General features: G+C 36.0%; 1 protein-coding gene across 1 annotated transcript in view; it reads left to right on the top strand.

Moving 5' to 3' along the window:
- LOC101901599 (transmembrane channel-like protein) overlaps positions 1-10,947 on the top strand; it is a 179,375-nt gene extending 168,428 nt beyond the window's left edge. The window contains exons 14-18 of the mRNA XM_059131641.1: positions 5,133-5,237; positions 5,299-5,480; positions 5,569-5,745; positions 5,820-6,142; positions 8,583-10,947. Coding sequence (XP_058987624.1) covers positions 5,133-5,237; positions 5,299-5,480; positions 5,569-5,745; positions 5,820-6,142; positions 8,583-10,813 — 3,018 coding nt within the window. The 3' untranslated portion in view covers positions 10,814-10,947. The remainder of the gene's footprint in view (positions 1-5,132; positions 5,238-5,298; positions 5,481-5,568; positions 5,746-5,819; positions 6,143-8,582) is intronic.
- The last annotated feature ends 2,451 nt before the right edge of the window (positions 10,948-13,398 follow it).

Below are 13,398 nucleotides of genomic sequence, written 5' to 3'. Positions count from 1 at the left end.
GATGTGCGTTTGTCTGTAGGTCTGTCTGTTGTAATTACGGTATCTTTCGAACGAATTGAGATAAAATTTTACATACATGCATAGTTTACCAGTGGGCAGGTTATGTTCGTAAATCGCCCATGTCGGTCCACGTTTTCGTTAGCCCCCATAAAATGGTACCTCCCGATATTCGGTATTTTCATGATTTTAGCGACAGTATTTACGGAAATTATTTCAAATTTCATATTTAAAGTTCGTAATGGGTGCTACAGGCTATGAAACAAAATTGTGTATGCAGATCCACGTTTTCTCCATAACGGTACCTACCGATATTCGGTTTCATTATGATTTCAGCGACATTATTTACCGGTATTATTTCAAATTTCGTATTTGAATTTCGTAATGGGTACTACAGCCTATGACAAACATTTTTGTATGCAGGTCTACTTCTTCATATAGCCCCCATATAACAGTACCTCCCGATATTCGGTATTTTGGCGATTTCAGTAACATTAATAACCGGAATCGTATCAAATTTCGTATTGGGAGATCTTAATGGTTACTAAACCAATGGAAAAAATTTCGTATGCACGTCCACGTCTTGGTACAGCCCCTATATAATGGTATATCCCGAAATTCGGTATTTTCATGATTTTAGCCACATTATTTACCGAACTTATTTCAAATTTCGTATTTGAAGTTCCTAATGGGTGCTACCGCCTATGACAAAAATGTTTGTATGCAGATCCACGTCTTCGTAAGCCCCCATATGACGGTACCTCCCAATACTCGATATTTTTATGAGTTGTGCGACATAATTCACCGGAATTGTAACGAATTTCGTACTACAGCGTACGACAAAAAAATCGTATGTAGGTTCACGTTTTCGCATATATTCCATATAACGATACATCCCGATATCCGGTATTTTGATGATTTTAGCGACATTATTCACCGAAATTGTTTCTAATTAGGTATATATTGAAATATATTTAGTTTAAAGAAAATCGCTAACTTGTTTCGCACGCTATAAGGCGGTAAAAAAAGGAGTGGTCCGATATATTCCACATTTAAATCAAATCTTGTATTGAGATAACTACTGGAATGTGCCGAGTTTGAATGGAATCGGATGCTTATTTCCGATTCTATGAGTTTCATGGTTATTCAAAATTTTCAGCCGTTGTGTGGGAGGTACCAGAAGAAGTGGGCTGATATCTACCATCTTTACATCAGATCTTGTATTAGTAGAAATATTGGAATGAGTGTAGTTTAGAATGAATCGAATGCTTATTTCGCATTTTAAAAGAGATATTCTGACACGTTGTGAGGGATGTACCTGAAGGAGTAGTCCGACATATTCCGTCTTCACGCCTGAGCATGTGTTGGTGGAAATATTTGGATGTGGGATATTTGAAGACAATCGGACGCTTATTTCATATTTTACAAGAGTTATGATTATTCAAAATTTTGACCCTTTATGGGAAAGATACTCGATAGTGTGGATCGTTATTGTCCATTTTCGCACCCGAACTGATAAAATATTAGTATTTTCAAAATTTGCACAAAATTGGAAGATATTTTCACGTTTCATGTGGCTATATGGCCAGTTATACCCTCAGCCATATGGCATTTGATACGCCCAAAACGCGCCTCATCGAAATAACGGTTTTAGACCCTAGACCAAATCCGTATCAGGACATTTAAAGTCGATCTAGCGATGTACGTCCATCTGTCTGTCTGGCTAGTGCGCACGACAACTCTCGAAGGGAGTATACGATTCGGACCAAACTTGATACATCGTAATATTATTTTGAACTTAGGTAGAGTGTGGAGAAGGGAAACATCGGTACACTTCTCCTGGCACCTCCCCCACAAACGGTCAGAATTTCCAAAGACAATAATTTACCTCATGGAGACTGAAATAACTTTTAAATTTCGTGAAACACCCAATATTTTTATCAGTCCTAGGTCGGGTGCGAAAATATCAGTCCACTCAAAGGTTCAAAATTTGGAATAATTTTTACTTCTATAAAATGTGAAATTAGAGTCCGATCGTCTTTAAGTTGGATACATCCAAATATATTTTTATTAACACCAGACCTAGTGTGAAGAGGATATATCGGTCCACTCCGATTTTCTACAACATTGCACAACCCAATAAAAAGTCAAACGCCAAAATTTTTAATTTTTTTTATCTTATTGAATGAAAGCAAAAAGTGGGAAATAGCATCAAATTTTTACAATAAGTTTAGATTTATTCGAATTGGTCACCTTTAGCACGAACTATGGCCTTCAAACGGCCAAAGAAATCGTAACACGCTGCCCGAATGTTGCTCTGCAGCATTTTGGCCTATTCCCGGTGAAGCGCTTGCTTGAGGTGACAGACATTTTGGTATTTTTTAGTGACAACCTAACGTTCCAAAATACTCCTGACACAATACTCCAACGGATTGGTATCCTGTGATTTTGGTGGTCATTGTGCGCTGGAAATTAAGCGAGAAACCTCATTTTGTAATCTGGGGTGGCGCATGCTGAGTGCGATGGTGTTAAGTCCTGTTGGAATGTCCAAGGTCTGCGGCCAAAATTTTTGCTTTCCCAAGGCTTTAATACACCCTCAAGAATATTTTCGCGATAATATTCGGCATTTATTCTGATGCCACGGTCGATTAATACAAGCAGAGATCGACCATCGGCTGTTATGACAGCCCACACTATCACCATGGCCGACGCTTGAGTTCTGGTGGCCAACCGATGGTGCACATTTTCAGCTGACCTCTTTGGCAAGTAAACACTATCATTTTCTTTGTTTACAAACTGCTGGACAACGAATGTTTTCTCATCGGACCATCGGAAATCCAAATGCGGCAGTTCACCACTTTCGGCCAAGCAAAGCAACTCTTTAGCTTTTTGGAGTCTATTTTCTTTCTATTGCGGAGTAAGTTCTTGCACTTTTTGGAATTTCAATGGCTTTACCCCGAGCTCATTTTTCAATATTTGCTGATTGGAATATTGGGGTATGTTCAGCTCACGAGCCATTTTTCGGACACTGCGCTTTTCTACTTTTCGAACTATTTCTGCTGATGTTGAGGTTTTCTTCCGTCCACTTCCTTGACGTCGGGCTACGCTACCAGTATCACAGTATCACTAACGAGCGATGGTACTAGACACAAAAGATTTATTCACATTTAAATGCTGGATTGCTCTAACGATAGCCACTTGTGGTTTTCCAGCCAAATATAAAGAAATCACACTATCACGCTTGAATTCCATCACGAATAATTTTTTTTCTGGAAGATTCTCACCAAAATGCATTTGTACGCATGTAAACAATATAATGAGTTGTCACTGGAATAATTTTAACAGCTGTCGGGCGAGTGGCTTAGAAATGACAGCAGTCTGAATTTTGTTGCAGTTGTTTCATCGCACCCTGTATTTCGGTCCACATATTTCATATAAAGTACAGGAAGTGGTCCATATAGGCAGAATCTCGCAGATTGTAATATTTATATTTATCAGACTTAGATCAGATACGAAATGGATAATACTGGCCAACTCTTCGGAACCGCCCCCATAAAGGGTTAATAGCATGACATACCCTAAAGCAAGTCAATATATATGTAAACAAACAGATATTAGCTGGGGGTATGAATTTATCGGCGTAACTGATTGATATTTTTATACCCTAAACCACATAGTGCTAAGGGTATTATGTCTTTGTGTATTTGTTTTTGCATGGTTTTTGCAATATTTGTTTGACCCAAGGAGGAACCCTACTGAAACTGGTGAGAATTGGTTCAAATTTAGATATAGCTCCCATAAATATCTTCAACCGATTTCGGGTTATAGTGCACCAAATAACCAATATCAGTCCAAAATGACCTGAAGTTTGGCACATCTAACCAAATCCAGTCTAGAAGCAAGTACATCAAATTTCAAGAACATCGATTTAGATATAGCTATAGCTACCCTATATATGTTTTATTCAATTTGGGGTTTTAAGCCGCTCACATGCGTAATATGCACTCCACAAGATGATGATACCGGATACCGGATATCAGATACTGCTCGACATCAGATTAGGATATAGCTACCAGATATATATTTATCCGATATCAGGTTTATTGTGCACCAAATGGCTAATATCAGCCCAAATGGACGGAATTTCGGTACATAAGACTGAATTCATCCTAGAAACCAGTATTCAAATTTCGTGTAAATCGGTTCAGATATAGCTACAGCTCCCATATATATGTTTTATCCGATTTGGGGTTTAAAGTCCCTCACAAGCGTAATATGCATTCCACAACAATGAAATTTGGTACCAGATATCAAATTTAGCCCAAAAGTAGCTCTGTCAAATTTTTGTCAAGATCTGTTCAGATTTGGATATTACTCCTGTATATATCTTCAATCGATTTCGGATTAATTGTGCACCAAATAACCAAATCCAGTCTAGAAGCAAGTACATAAAATGTGTCCCTCACTTAATATGCACTCCACAAGAATGTTATTTGGTACCATATAACTGTCACATCTTATCGAGATCGGATCAGCTCACATTTATATATCTTTGTCCGATATTAGGTTTATTGTGGACGAAATGCCTAATATCAGCCCAAATTGACTAAAATACGACAATTCCGACTGATTTCATCCTTGAAACAAGCTCTTCAAATTTAGTGAAAATCGGTTCAAATATAGCTATAGCTCCCATATATATGTTTCATCCGATTTGGGGTCCCTCAGATATTAAGTTCCTCAGATACAGCTCTGAAATAATTGTTTAAACTTTTGTCAAGATTGGTTCAGATTTGAATATAGCTCACATATATATCTTTATCCGATTTCAGACTTTGTGTGCACCAAATGGCTAATAAGGCCTAAATTTTGGCACATCCGTCGGAATTTAGCCTAAAAGCAAGTGCTTCAAATTTTGGTGAAAATCGGTTCAGATTTTTGGTGTTAAAGACTCTCACATGAAGTCTCACCACAAAAATGATATTTGATACCGCGCATCAGATACTGCTCGAAATTCATTATATATTAAGAAAATATTTAGCCCACGCATGATTATAATCAAATCACGAAATAAAGAACGAAATTTAGGTGTCTATTCCCGTTAAAAGCTCTATAAATAAATTATTTTTTCTTAGATAACTGCCACGGTGTTGTCTCTGGTTATGGACTTTTTGCGTGCACTTTTTGTACGTTACGTAAATCGTAACTGGTGCTGGGATATGGAAAAGACATTTCCGCAGGTATGTTATATTGCATAAGTTTTATTGATAATGAAAATATTCCGTATTCAATTTTCCACAGTATGGCGATTTTAAAATAGCCGAAAATATTCTGGGTTTAATTAACAATCAAGGTCAGGTGTGGATGGGTATATTCTTTTCGCCTGGTCTCGTGATTATTAATCTCGTAAAATTGGTGATAATGATGTACTTCAGATCGTGGATTGTTTTAACATGTAATGTGCCACATGAGGTTGTATTCAAGTAAGTTATCGGAAAAAAGTTATCTCGAACTTATTATCCGCAAAACTGGGAATTCGAAACTGTTATAAATTTATATTTTTTATTCCAGGGCTTCCAAATCCAACAATTTCTATCTTTCCCTGCTGTTAACAATGTTGTTTCTTTGTGTGTTGCCTGTGGCATATGCCATAGTTTGGCTGCGTCCTTCATGGCATTGTGGACCCTATTCGGCCTATAATACAACCTCGGAATATATTACAACAATAACCCTGAAAGCACTGCCAGAGTATGTATTCACTATTTCATCACTGGACATTTCTCTCTAATATATTTCTTCCCATGATTTTAAATATCCAACAGGGATTTACACAAACCACTTCGTTATATGGCATCGGCAAGTACCGTAATTCCCCTGTTACTTCTGTTGATTTTGATAATTTACTATTTGGTTTCGCTGACGGGCGCCTTACGTGAAGCCAACCAGGACTTAAAGACTCAATTGCAAAAGGAACGAGAGGAAGAACGCAAGAAAATTTTCCAAGTTCCAGAAATAAAACCGGCCGAGAATAGCACCACAACCATGAGTAATAGATGGCGCAAAGTATTGGAAGCTTCATCACCTGTTTCACCAACCACACAGCCTGATTTTGAAAGTGAAGAATATAAGACTCAGGCAAGAAAAGGTAATTTAAATTTGAAGAATCTTAAATATATACGAATATAAACTGGCTTCATTTTTTTAAAATGCCACAAAATTATTTATAGCGGAACCTCCACCAGTTGTGAGAATATTTAGGCCAAAGTAAATTACACTATCATGTGGTACAATATATGTGTTTAACTATCGATACTTTAAAGGATAATTTAGATATGTTACCAACGCAACGGCAAAATAATGGGGAACCCTCCCAATAATTTTGAGGTGACAATTTACATATAACACTGTGCGACAAAATGCAATTATTACAGGGAAAATCCAGCATATTATGAAAGTAGAGCTAAAAAACAAGATACGTGTTTCGGAGTTTTTAAAGTAATTTCCTCCTTTCATATTTTTTAAAATTGTCGGATTATGATTCCGTGAAGTCCGTTAAGTTTGGTATTTTTGGTTCTTTTAAAAATATGGTTATACGGAATCGTAGCATTTGTCATAAAATTCTACTGTCTAAAACTACCCTAATGAATTCATATATAAAAAAATAAGTAAAAAAGCTGTAAGTTCGGGGGAACTTTGAATACCCTCCACTATTTGGGACGAATTTGGCAATTCTCAAATACAATAAAATCCGTTAAAAAATTCTGTTAAAATCTTAAAAATACCAAATGTAGCTGTTATATTAGAGTCTATATGACGACATGGACCTGCATAGGTAACATTTGTCATAAGCCATTACAATATTCAAATGCGAAACTTAAAAAAGAAATTGGTAATAATGTATCTAAAATCATCCAAATACCGAATATCGGGAGGTACCGTTATATGGGGGCTCTACGAAGACGTCGACCTGCACAAACAATTTTATGTCTTCGGCTGCAGTATCCATTACGAACTTCAAATACCAACTTTGAAACAATTCCGGTGAATAATGTTTCCAAAATCATCAAAATACCGAATATCGGGAGGTATCGTTATATGGGGCTATACAAAGACGTGGACCTGCACAGAAAATTTTCTGGTATAGGCTGTAGTATCTATTACGAACTTCAAATACGAAATTTGAAACAATTCCGGTGAATAATATCGCTAACATCATCAAAATACCGAATATCGGGAGGTCCCGTTATATGGGGCCTATACGAAGACCTGCACAGATAAGTTTGTCTTAGGCTGTAGCATCCATTTCGAACTTTAAATACCAAATTTTAAACAATTTCGTTGAATAATGTCGCTAAAATTATGAAAATAGAGAATATCGTGAGGTACCGTTATATGGGGGCTATACGAAGACCTGCACAGACAATTTTATGTTTTAGGCTGTAGCATCCATTTCGAACTTTAAATACCAAATTTAAATCAATTTTGTTGCACAATGTCGCTAAAATCATCAAAATACCGAATATCGGGAAGTACGGTAATATGGGGGCTATACGAAGACGTGTACCTGTACAGAAAATTTTCTGTCCTGGGCTGTAGTATCTATTACGAACTTTAAATACCAAATTTGAAACAATTCCGTTGAATTATGTCGCTATAATCATCAAAATACCGAATATCGTGAGGTACCGTTATATGGGGGCTATACGAAGACGTGGACCTACATGGCCCATTTTCAATACCAAAAGCAGACATAATACACATTTGAGTAAAATTTTATTAATCTACTTCAATTCGTTTGGAAGCTAGAGTGATTTACACAAACGGACAGACGGATAAACGGACGGACATCGCTAAATTGACATAGCATTTATTTCGAGATTTTACAAACGGAATCACAAACTTAATATACCCTCCATACTATGGTGGAGGGTAAAAAAATGGTACGTTTATACTACACCCCATCAGCGATACTCATTCAATTTACAGAATTCCTGCCCAATTCAATGAATTACAGTTCGAATTTCTAAAAACCAAGGCTTATGTCACCTCTTCATACCAACATAAAACGACGTGCAAAATTCTAGGCCCATTATAATTTCTATTTAATACCAACAAAAATGTCACATTTTGATACAGACCTTGTATAAAGATATCCCTGGTTCTAGTAATTGCTGGGGAAGAAAAACTTTGGACAGAAGGTGTTTAATATATGTATATATTTCGAAATACCCCTTATTTGACGGCACACCCGAAGTTCACGTTCCCAACCGATTTGGTATGGTGTAACAAATTCTATGTAGACTTGTTGGTATTATGCCAGAAAAGCATAACTTCAAAAGGATTTCCATTTCCCAGTTTCATTTTTATTTTATCGTCCTTAATAAATATAAGGCTATATATTATGCTCTGCCACGATCATTGTCTTGAGACAATTGTGGGTGCTGACTTTGTTATATACATCTGGGAACTTTAAAATCAAATAAACTGACCTCATATATCCCACTTTTTTTCTCATCCAAAATTATTCAAATTTTTTTCGACATTTGTTTCATAATTATTTTTTTTTATTTTTTCTCTCTTTCAAGAATTAATTTCACGCATTATGAAGAAGGCATTACGCAAAGACTCCGCCACATCGGATGAGGAAACGTTTGCCCGACAGCATGGTCGTGACGATGACACCGATACCGAACACCACGACTCTTTGCCCCACGACGAAGATGGCAACGAACGACGTCCACGTTTATCTAAACTTCAAGAAATACGAAAAACACGAAAACCTTCCCTCGTGGATATTGTTCAGATTGCGAATAGCGAACGAGAGCGGGTCAGATCGCTGAGAAAACAAGCAATGGGAAGTGGTGGCAAGGGAAAAACTAGAAATGAGAAGAAATCGGAAGAGAACGAGCAAGATAACAACAATAAGGAGAAAGAAGCTATGGATAATGGAAACGATCCGGAAATTAAGACAAGAATCATAAATGAGAGGCGACAAAGTTTATTGCGCAAAAAGAAGGAAGATGAGGCTTATGGAAGAAATAGAGATAAGAATGAAGACGAAGTGGGGGAAAAACACAACCAAAATGAGAATGACTTAAATGACAAGAACGCAGATAAAACTAAAGAACACGAAGAACACAATGAAACAAGTAAACGCAAAAAGAGAAATGATGGGAGCAACGAAAAAGAATGTCATAAAATAAAAGATAAAGCTAATGGTGATGGCAAGGATCAAAGGAAACATAAAAACAAAGATAGTCCCAATAATGTAGGGGAACATGAAAATGATGGCCACAAAGACCAATTAAAGGAAGACGCACCAAGGAATAAAGAAAAAGAACATCTACTAGAAAAGGATAACAACGAGGAGAAGAAAAACAGAAATGGCAAGGAAAGAAATTACCAACAAAATCAAGATGACCATGAGCCATCAAAAGATAATGGAAAGGGAAGAGAGAAACCAAAGGTAATGGGAAAAGAGAAACAAAAAACCAAAGACAAAAAGTCTGACAATGAGAAAAGTCCAGATGAGCCCAAAATAGAATCTCCAAAAAAGGAAGAACACTTAAGGAACAAACCCAAAGAACAAGCCAAAGATAAGGATAGAGAAAAGGATCAAACAAACGATGTCCATATAATGCCAGAAAAAGGGCATGAAAAAGAAAAGGACAAAGAAAAATCCAAAGAAATAAAACAAAGAATTTACGAAAGTTTTCGTCGCAAGAAACGCGACAACAAAGAGAAAACAGTAACTCCAAAACAAAGTTCTCTTGAGAAAACCAGCGAAGAAGATATCAATGAGGAAACAGAACCGACAAACGACAACAAAAAGAAATCTCAAGCCAAAAAGGATAAAAAACTTAATTCACCACTTAACGACGAAGAGCCATTGTCCTACAAAATCGTAGATGAGAAGTCACCCAAATTACACGACGACAAGCAATCAACGCCGCCCATGTTGGAACACCTACACAACCTTGGAGGTAAATTGAAATTCAAACGTCATAAGACAAAACCTTCCACTGAACCAGAAGTATTCAAATTTGATGCAGAGAAACTAAACAAGGATGCAGATATTGCCACCACTCCAACGTGGCAACATTTGGAAGCGGAATTGCAATCGCCACGACCTGTCGAAGATGTTTCCACACCAACAACAAATAAACATCACTTGGGATCCGACAAATTTGCCAATCTCTCCAGACAGAGTCGTAAAAAGATTGGTTCCTTTTTGAATCTAATGAAAGATGCCGTTAGTCGACCTGAACAAGAACAACATTCCGATACCGCCATAGAAATACCTTCAACGCCAACACTTGAAGTTTCATCGGCAATCAATCAAGCCATCATGCTTCCCGTAGCTATGCACACTGCAACGCCCACAACGCATGCCATAGAACCTAGCACAGCACAAATTGCACCCATTAATCCCTCCACCAACCCGACCACCATTGATAGTATTCAACCGTATATTATGCCACGAGCACCCCTAGAAATGGCCGAAGATATCGATCCACCAAGTTACAGCAATTTAATGATGTCTGCCAATGAGACGCACATCATCGCCACAAAAGATCCCGAAGAATTGGATAAACCCGGTCCGATAATATTTCAACAACGGGCTATTTCTCAGCGTCGACGCCCAATTCGTCAAGACTCTCAATCGTCCAATTGGTCAGCCGAGAATATTCCAACAATTACCATAAGTACTACACCCGAAACGGACGAACAATCCACAACGCCAACAGTGCCTACAACACCGCGACCTGACCCCAAAGTTAATGTCATAAAAATCAATATTGAACACGAAATGTAGAATGGAATTTGAAATTACGAGAAGAGTGCCTTTCATTTCCTCATTTTTCAAATGTGAGTTCGTTAATGTGGTGAAATTCCTAACCTGATTGTATACCGTTGATAGCAAATTAATTGAAATAAAATTGATTGAAATCAAAAAAAAATGTTTGTTTGAAATTTATTTTTGGAGGTAAAGATAATAAAAATTTTTGACGATATAGATGAACTTTTACATTATTTTTAAAATTCTTTGTAACACAATGTGGTTGGGATTGAGTGAGTTCTCAGGCGAAACTTTTAATATCCGACACCACACTGGTACAGGTTATTTTGCCTGTTTGCAGGCATAATTATATGTATTGTTTGCAACATGCCGAAAGAAGCGAAATTGACCCGTAGTTCCTTTTGACGATCTTAATAGAATCACATTCTGAATCGATTTATGCATGTTCGCCCGTATGTCCACGTATTTTTGTACACAAATTACACGTCGCATTTATTGTCTGATTGAGATGAAATTTTCCACAAATCACTTGTTTGGGCCAAGGACGAACCCTATTGAAATTTGTGATAATAGGATCAGATTTGGATATAGCTCCTATATATAGTGTCGTCCGATTTTATAAGTATTGTACATGAAATGCGTAATATCAGTTCGAATACAATAAATTTTAGTACACACGGTCATGTTCAGTCCAGAAGTATGTTTGCAAATTTGGGTGAATATCGGCTCAGATTTGGATATAGTTCCTATTTATAAAAATTCATTCGATTTCAATTTTATTGTGCGTCATATGTATAATATTTGTCCAATTGGAATGGATTTCTGCACATTTGATCGAATTCAGCCTAGAACCAAATACTTAAAATTTTGTGAAAATCGGTTCTGAAATAGCTTTAGCTCCCATATATATTATCCGATTCGGTGATTAAGTCCCCTACATTCGTAATATGCACTTCACAAAAATGATACTTGGTGCCATGGCAAAATAAAGGAAGGTAGAACAAAGCTAACCCCTAAGCACAATTTTTTTTTTGGTGCCCTTATTCTGTCATAACATAAACACATTTTGTGTAAGTGCGTGCATTGTTTTGAATCAGAGATGGGCATAATGCACTGTATTTTTTATGCACTAATCATTTCACTATCACTGTTCATTTAGTGGTAGTGCAATTTTTAATTCCACTACCACTAAAGGGTTAGTGGTAGTGAAAAATAAATTGCACTACCACTAACCCTTTAGTGGTAGTGGAATTAAAAATTGCACTACCACTAAATTTTAGTGGTAGTGAAATTTCAATAGCACTACCACTAAATTTAGTGGTATTTAAAAAAACTTGCACTAAATTAGTGGTATTTCATAAAAAATAGCACTAAATTAGTGCTATTTAGAAAAGTAATCAAATTTTATTAATATGTACTATATATTCTGGATTGTTGTTCCCTACTCACTTCAATAAACTTCATTATACCTGGTATAATACTTATATACATAGTGATTTTTTTGGTTTCGCTAAAATTTAGTGGTAGTGCAAATTTTTTTTGAAAAATCACTAAATTTAGTGATAGTGCTATTAAAATTTCACTACCACTAAAATTTAGTGGTAGTGCAATTTTTTTTTAAATATCACTAAAGGGTTAGTGGTAGTGCAATTTATTTTTCACTACCACTAACCCTTTAGTGGTAGTGGAATTAAAAATTGCACTACCACTAATTATTTAATTCTTAGTGCACTAAAAATTTAGTGCAATATGAACAACCCTGTTTTGAATAAAAAATACAATAATTTGAAATTATTTCAAATCATCGCTCGTTACCGTTACGCCGAAAAATCAATATTAAGGGAGTTATGGTCATTGTGAAATATGCAATAATTCATGCTTAAGAAAGTGATCACAAATAATAGCTAAAATCGCCGAAAACTCAATATTTAAAGAGTTATGGCCATTATAAAATATGTAATAATTCATGCCTAAGAAAGTGATTACAAATAATAGCTAAAATCGCCGAAAACTCAATATTTAAAGAGTTATGGCCATTTTAAAATATGTAATAATTCATGCCTAAGAAAGTGATCACAAATTATAGATAAAAACGCCGAAAACTCAATATTTAAGGAGTTATGGCCATTTTAAAATACTTTATAACTCATGCCTAAGAAAGTGATCACAAATAATAGCTAAAAACACCGAAAACTCAATATTTAAGGAGTTAAGGCCATTTTAGTAATAATTCATGCCTAAGAAAGTGATCACAAATAATAGCTAAAAACGCCGAAAACTCAATATTTAAAATACTTTATAACTCATGCCTAAGAAAGTGATCACAAATAATAGCTAAAAACACCGAAAACTCAATATTTAAGGAGTTAAGGCCATTTTAGTAATAATTCATGCCTAAGAAAGTGATCACAAATAATAGCTAAAAACGCCGAAAACTCAATATTTATGGAGTTAAGGCCATTTTAAAATATGTAATAATTCATGCCTAAGAAAGTGATCACAAATTATAGATAAAAACGCCGAAAACTCAATATTTAAGGAGTTATGGCCATTTTAAAATACTTTATAACTCATGCCTAAGAAAGTGATCACAAATAATA

This window comes from Musca domestica, unplaced genomic scaffold (genome assembly GCF_030504385.1).
Source record: "Musca domestica strain aabys unplaced genomic scaffold, Musca_domestica.polishedcontigs.V.1.1 9, whole genome shotgun sequence".
Lineage (NCBI taxonomy): Eukaryota > Metazoa > Arthropoda > Insecta > Diptera > Muscidae > Musca > Musca domestica.
This window is presented reverse-complemented; position numbering and strand designations above follow the sequence as displayed.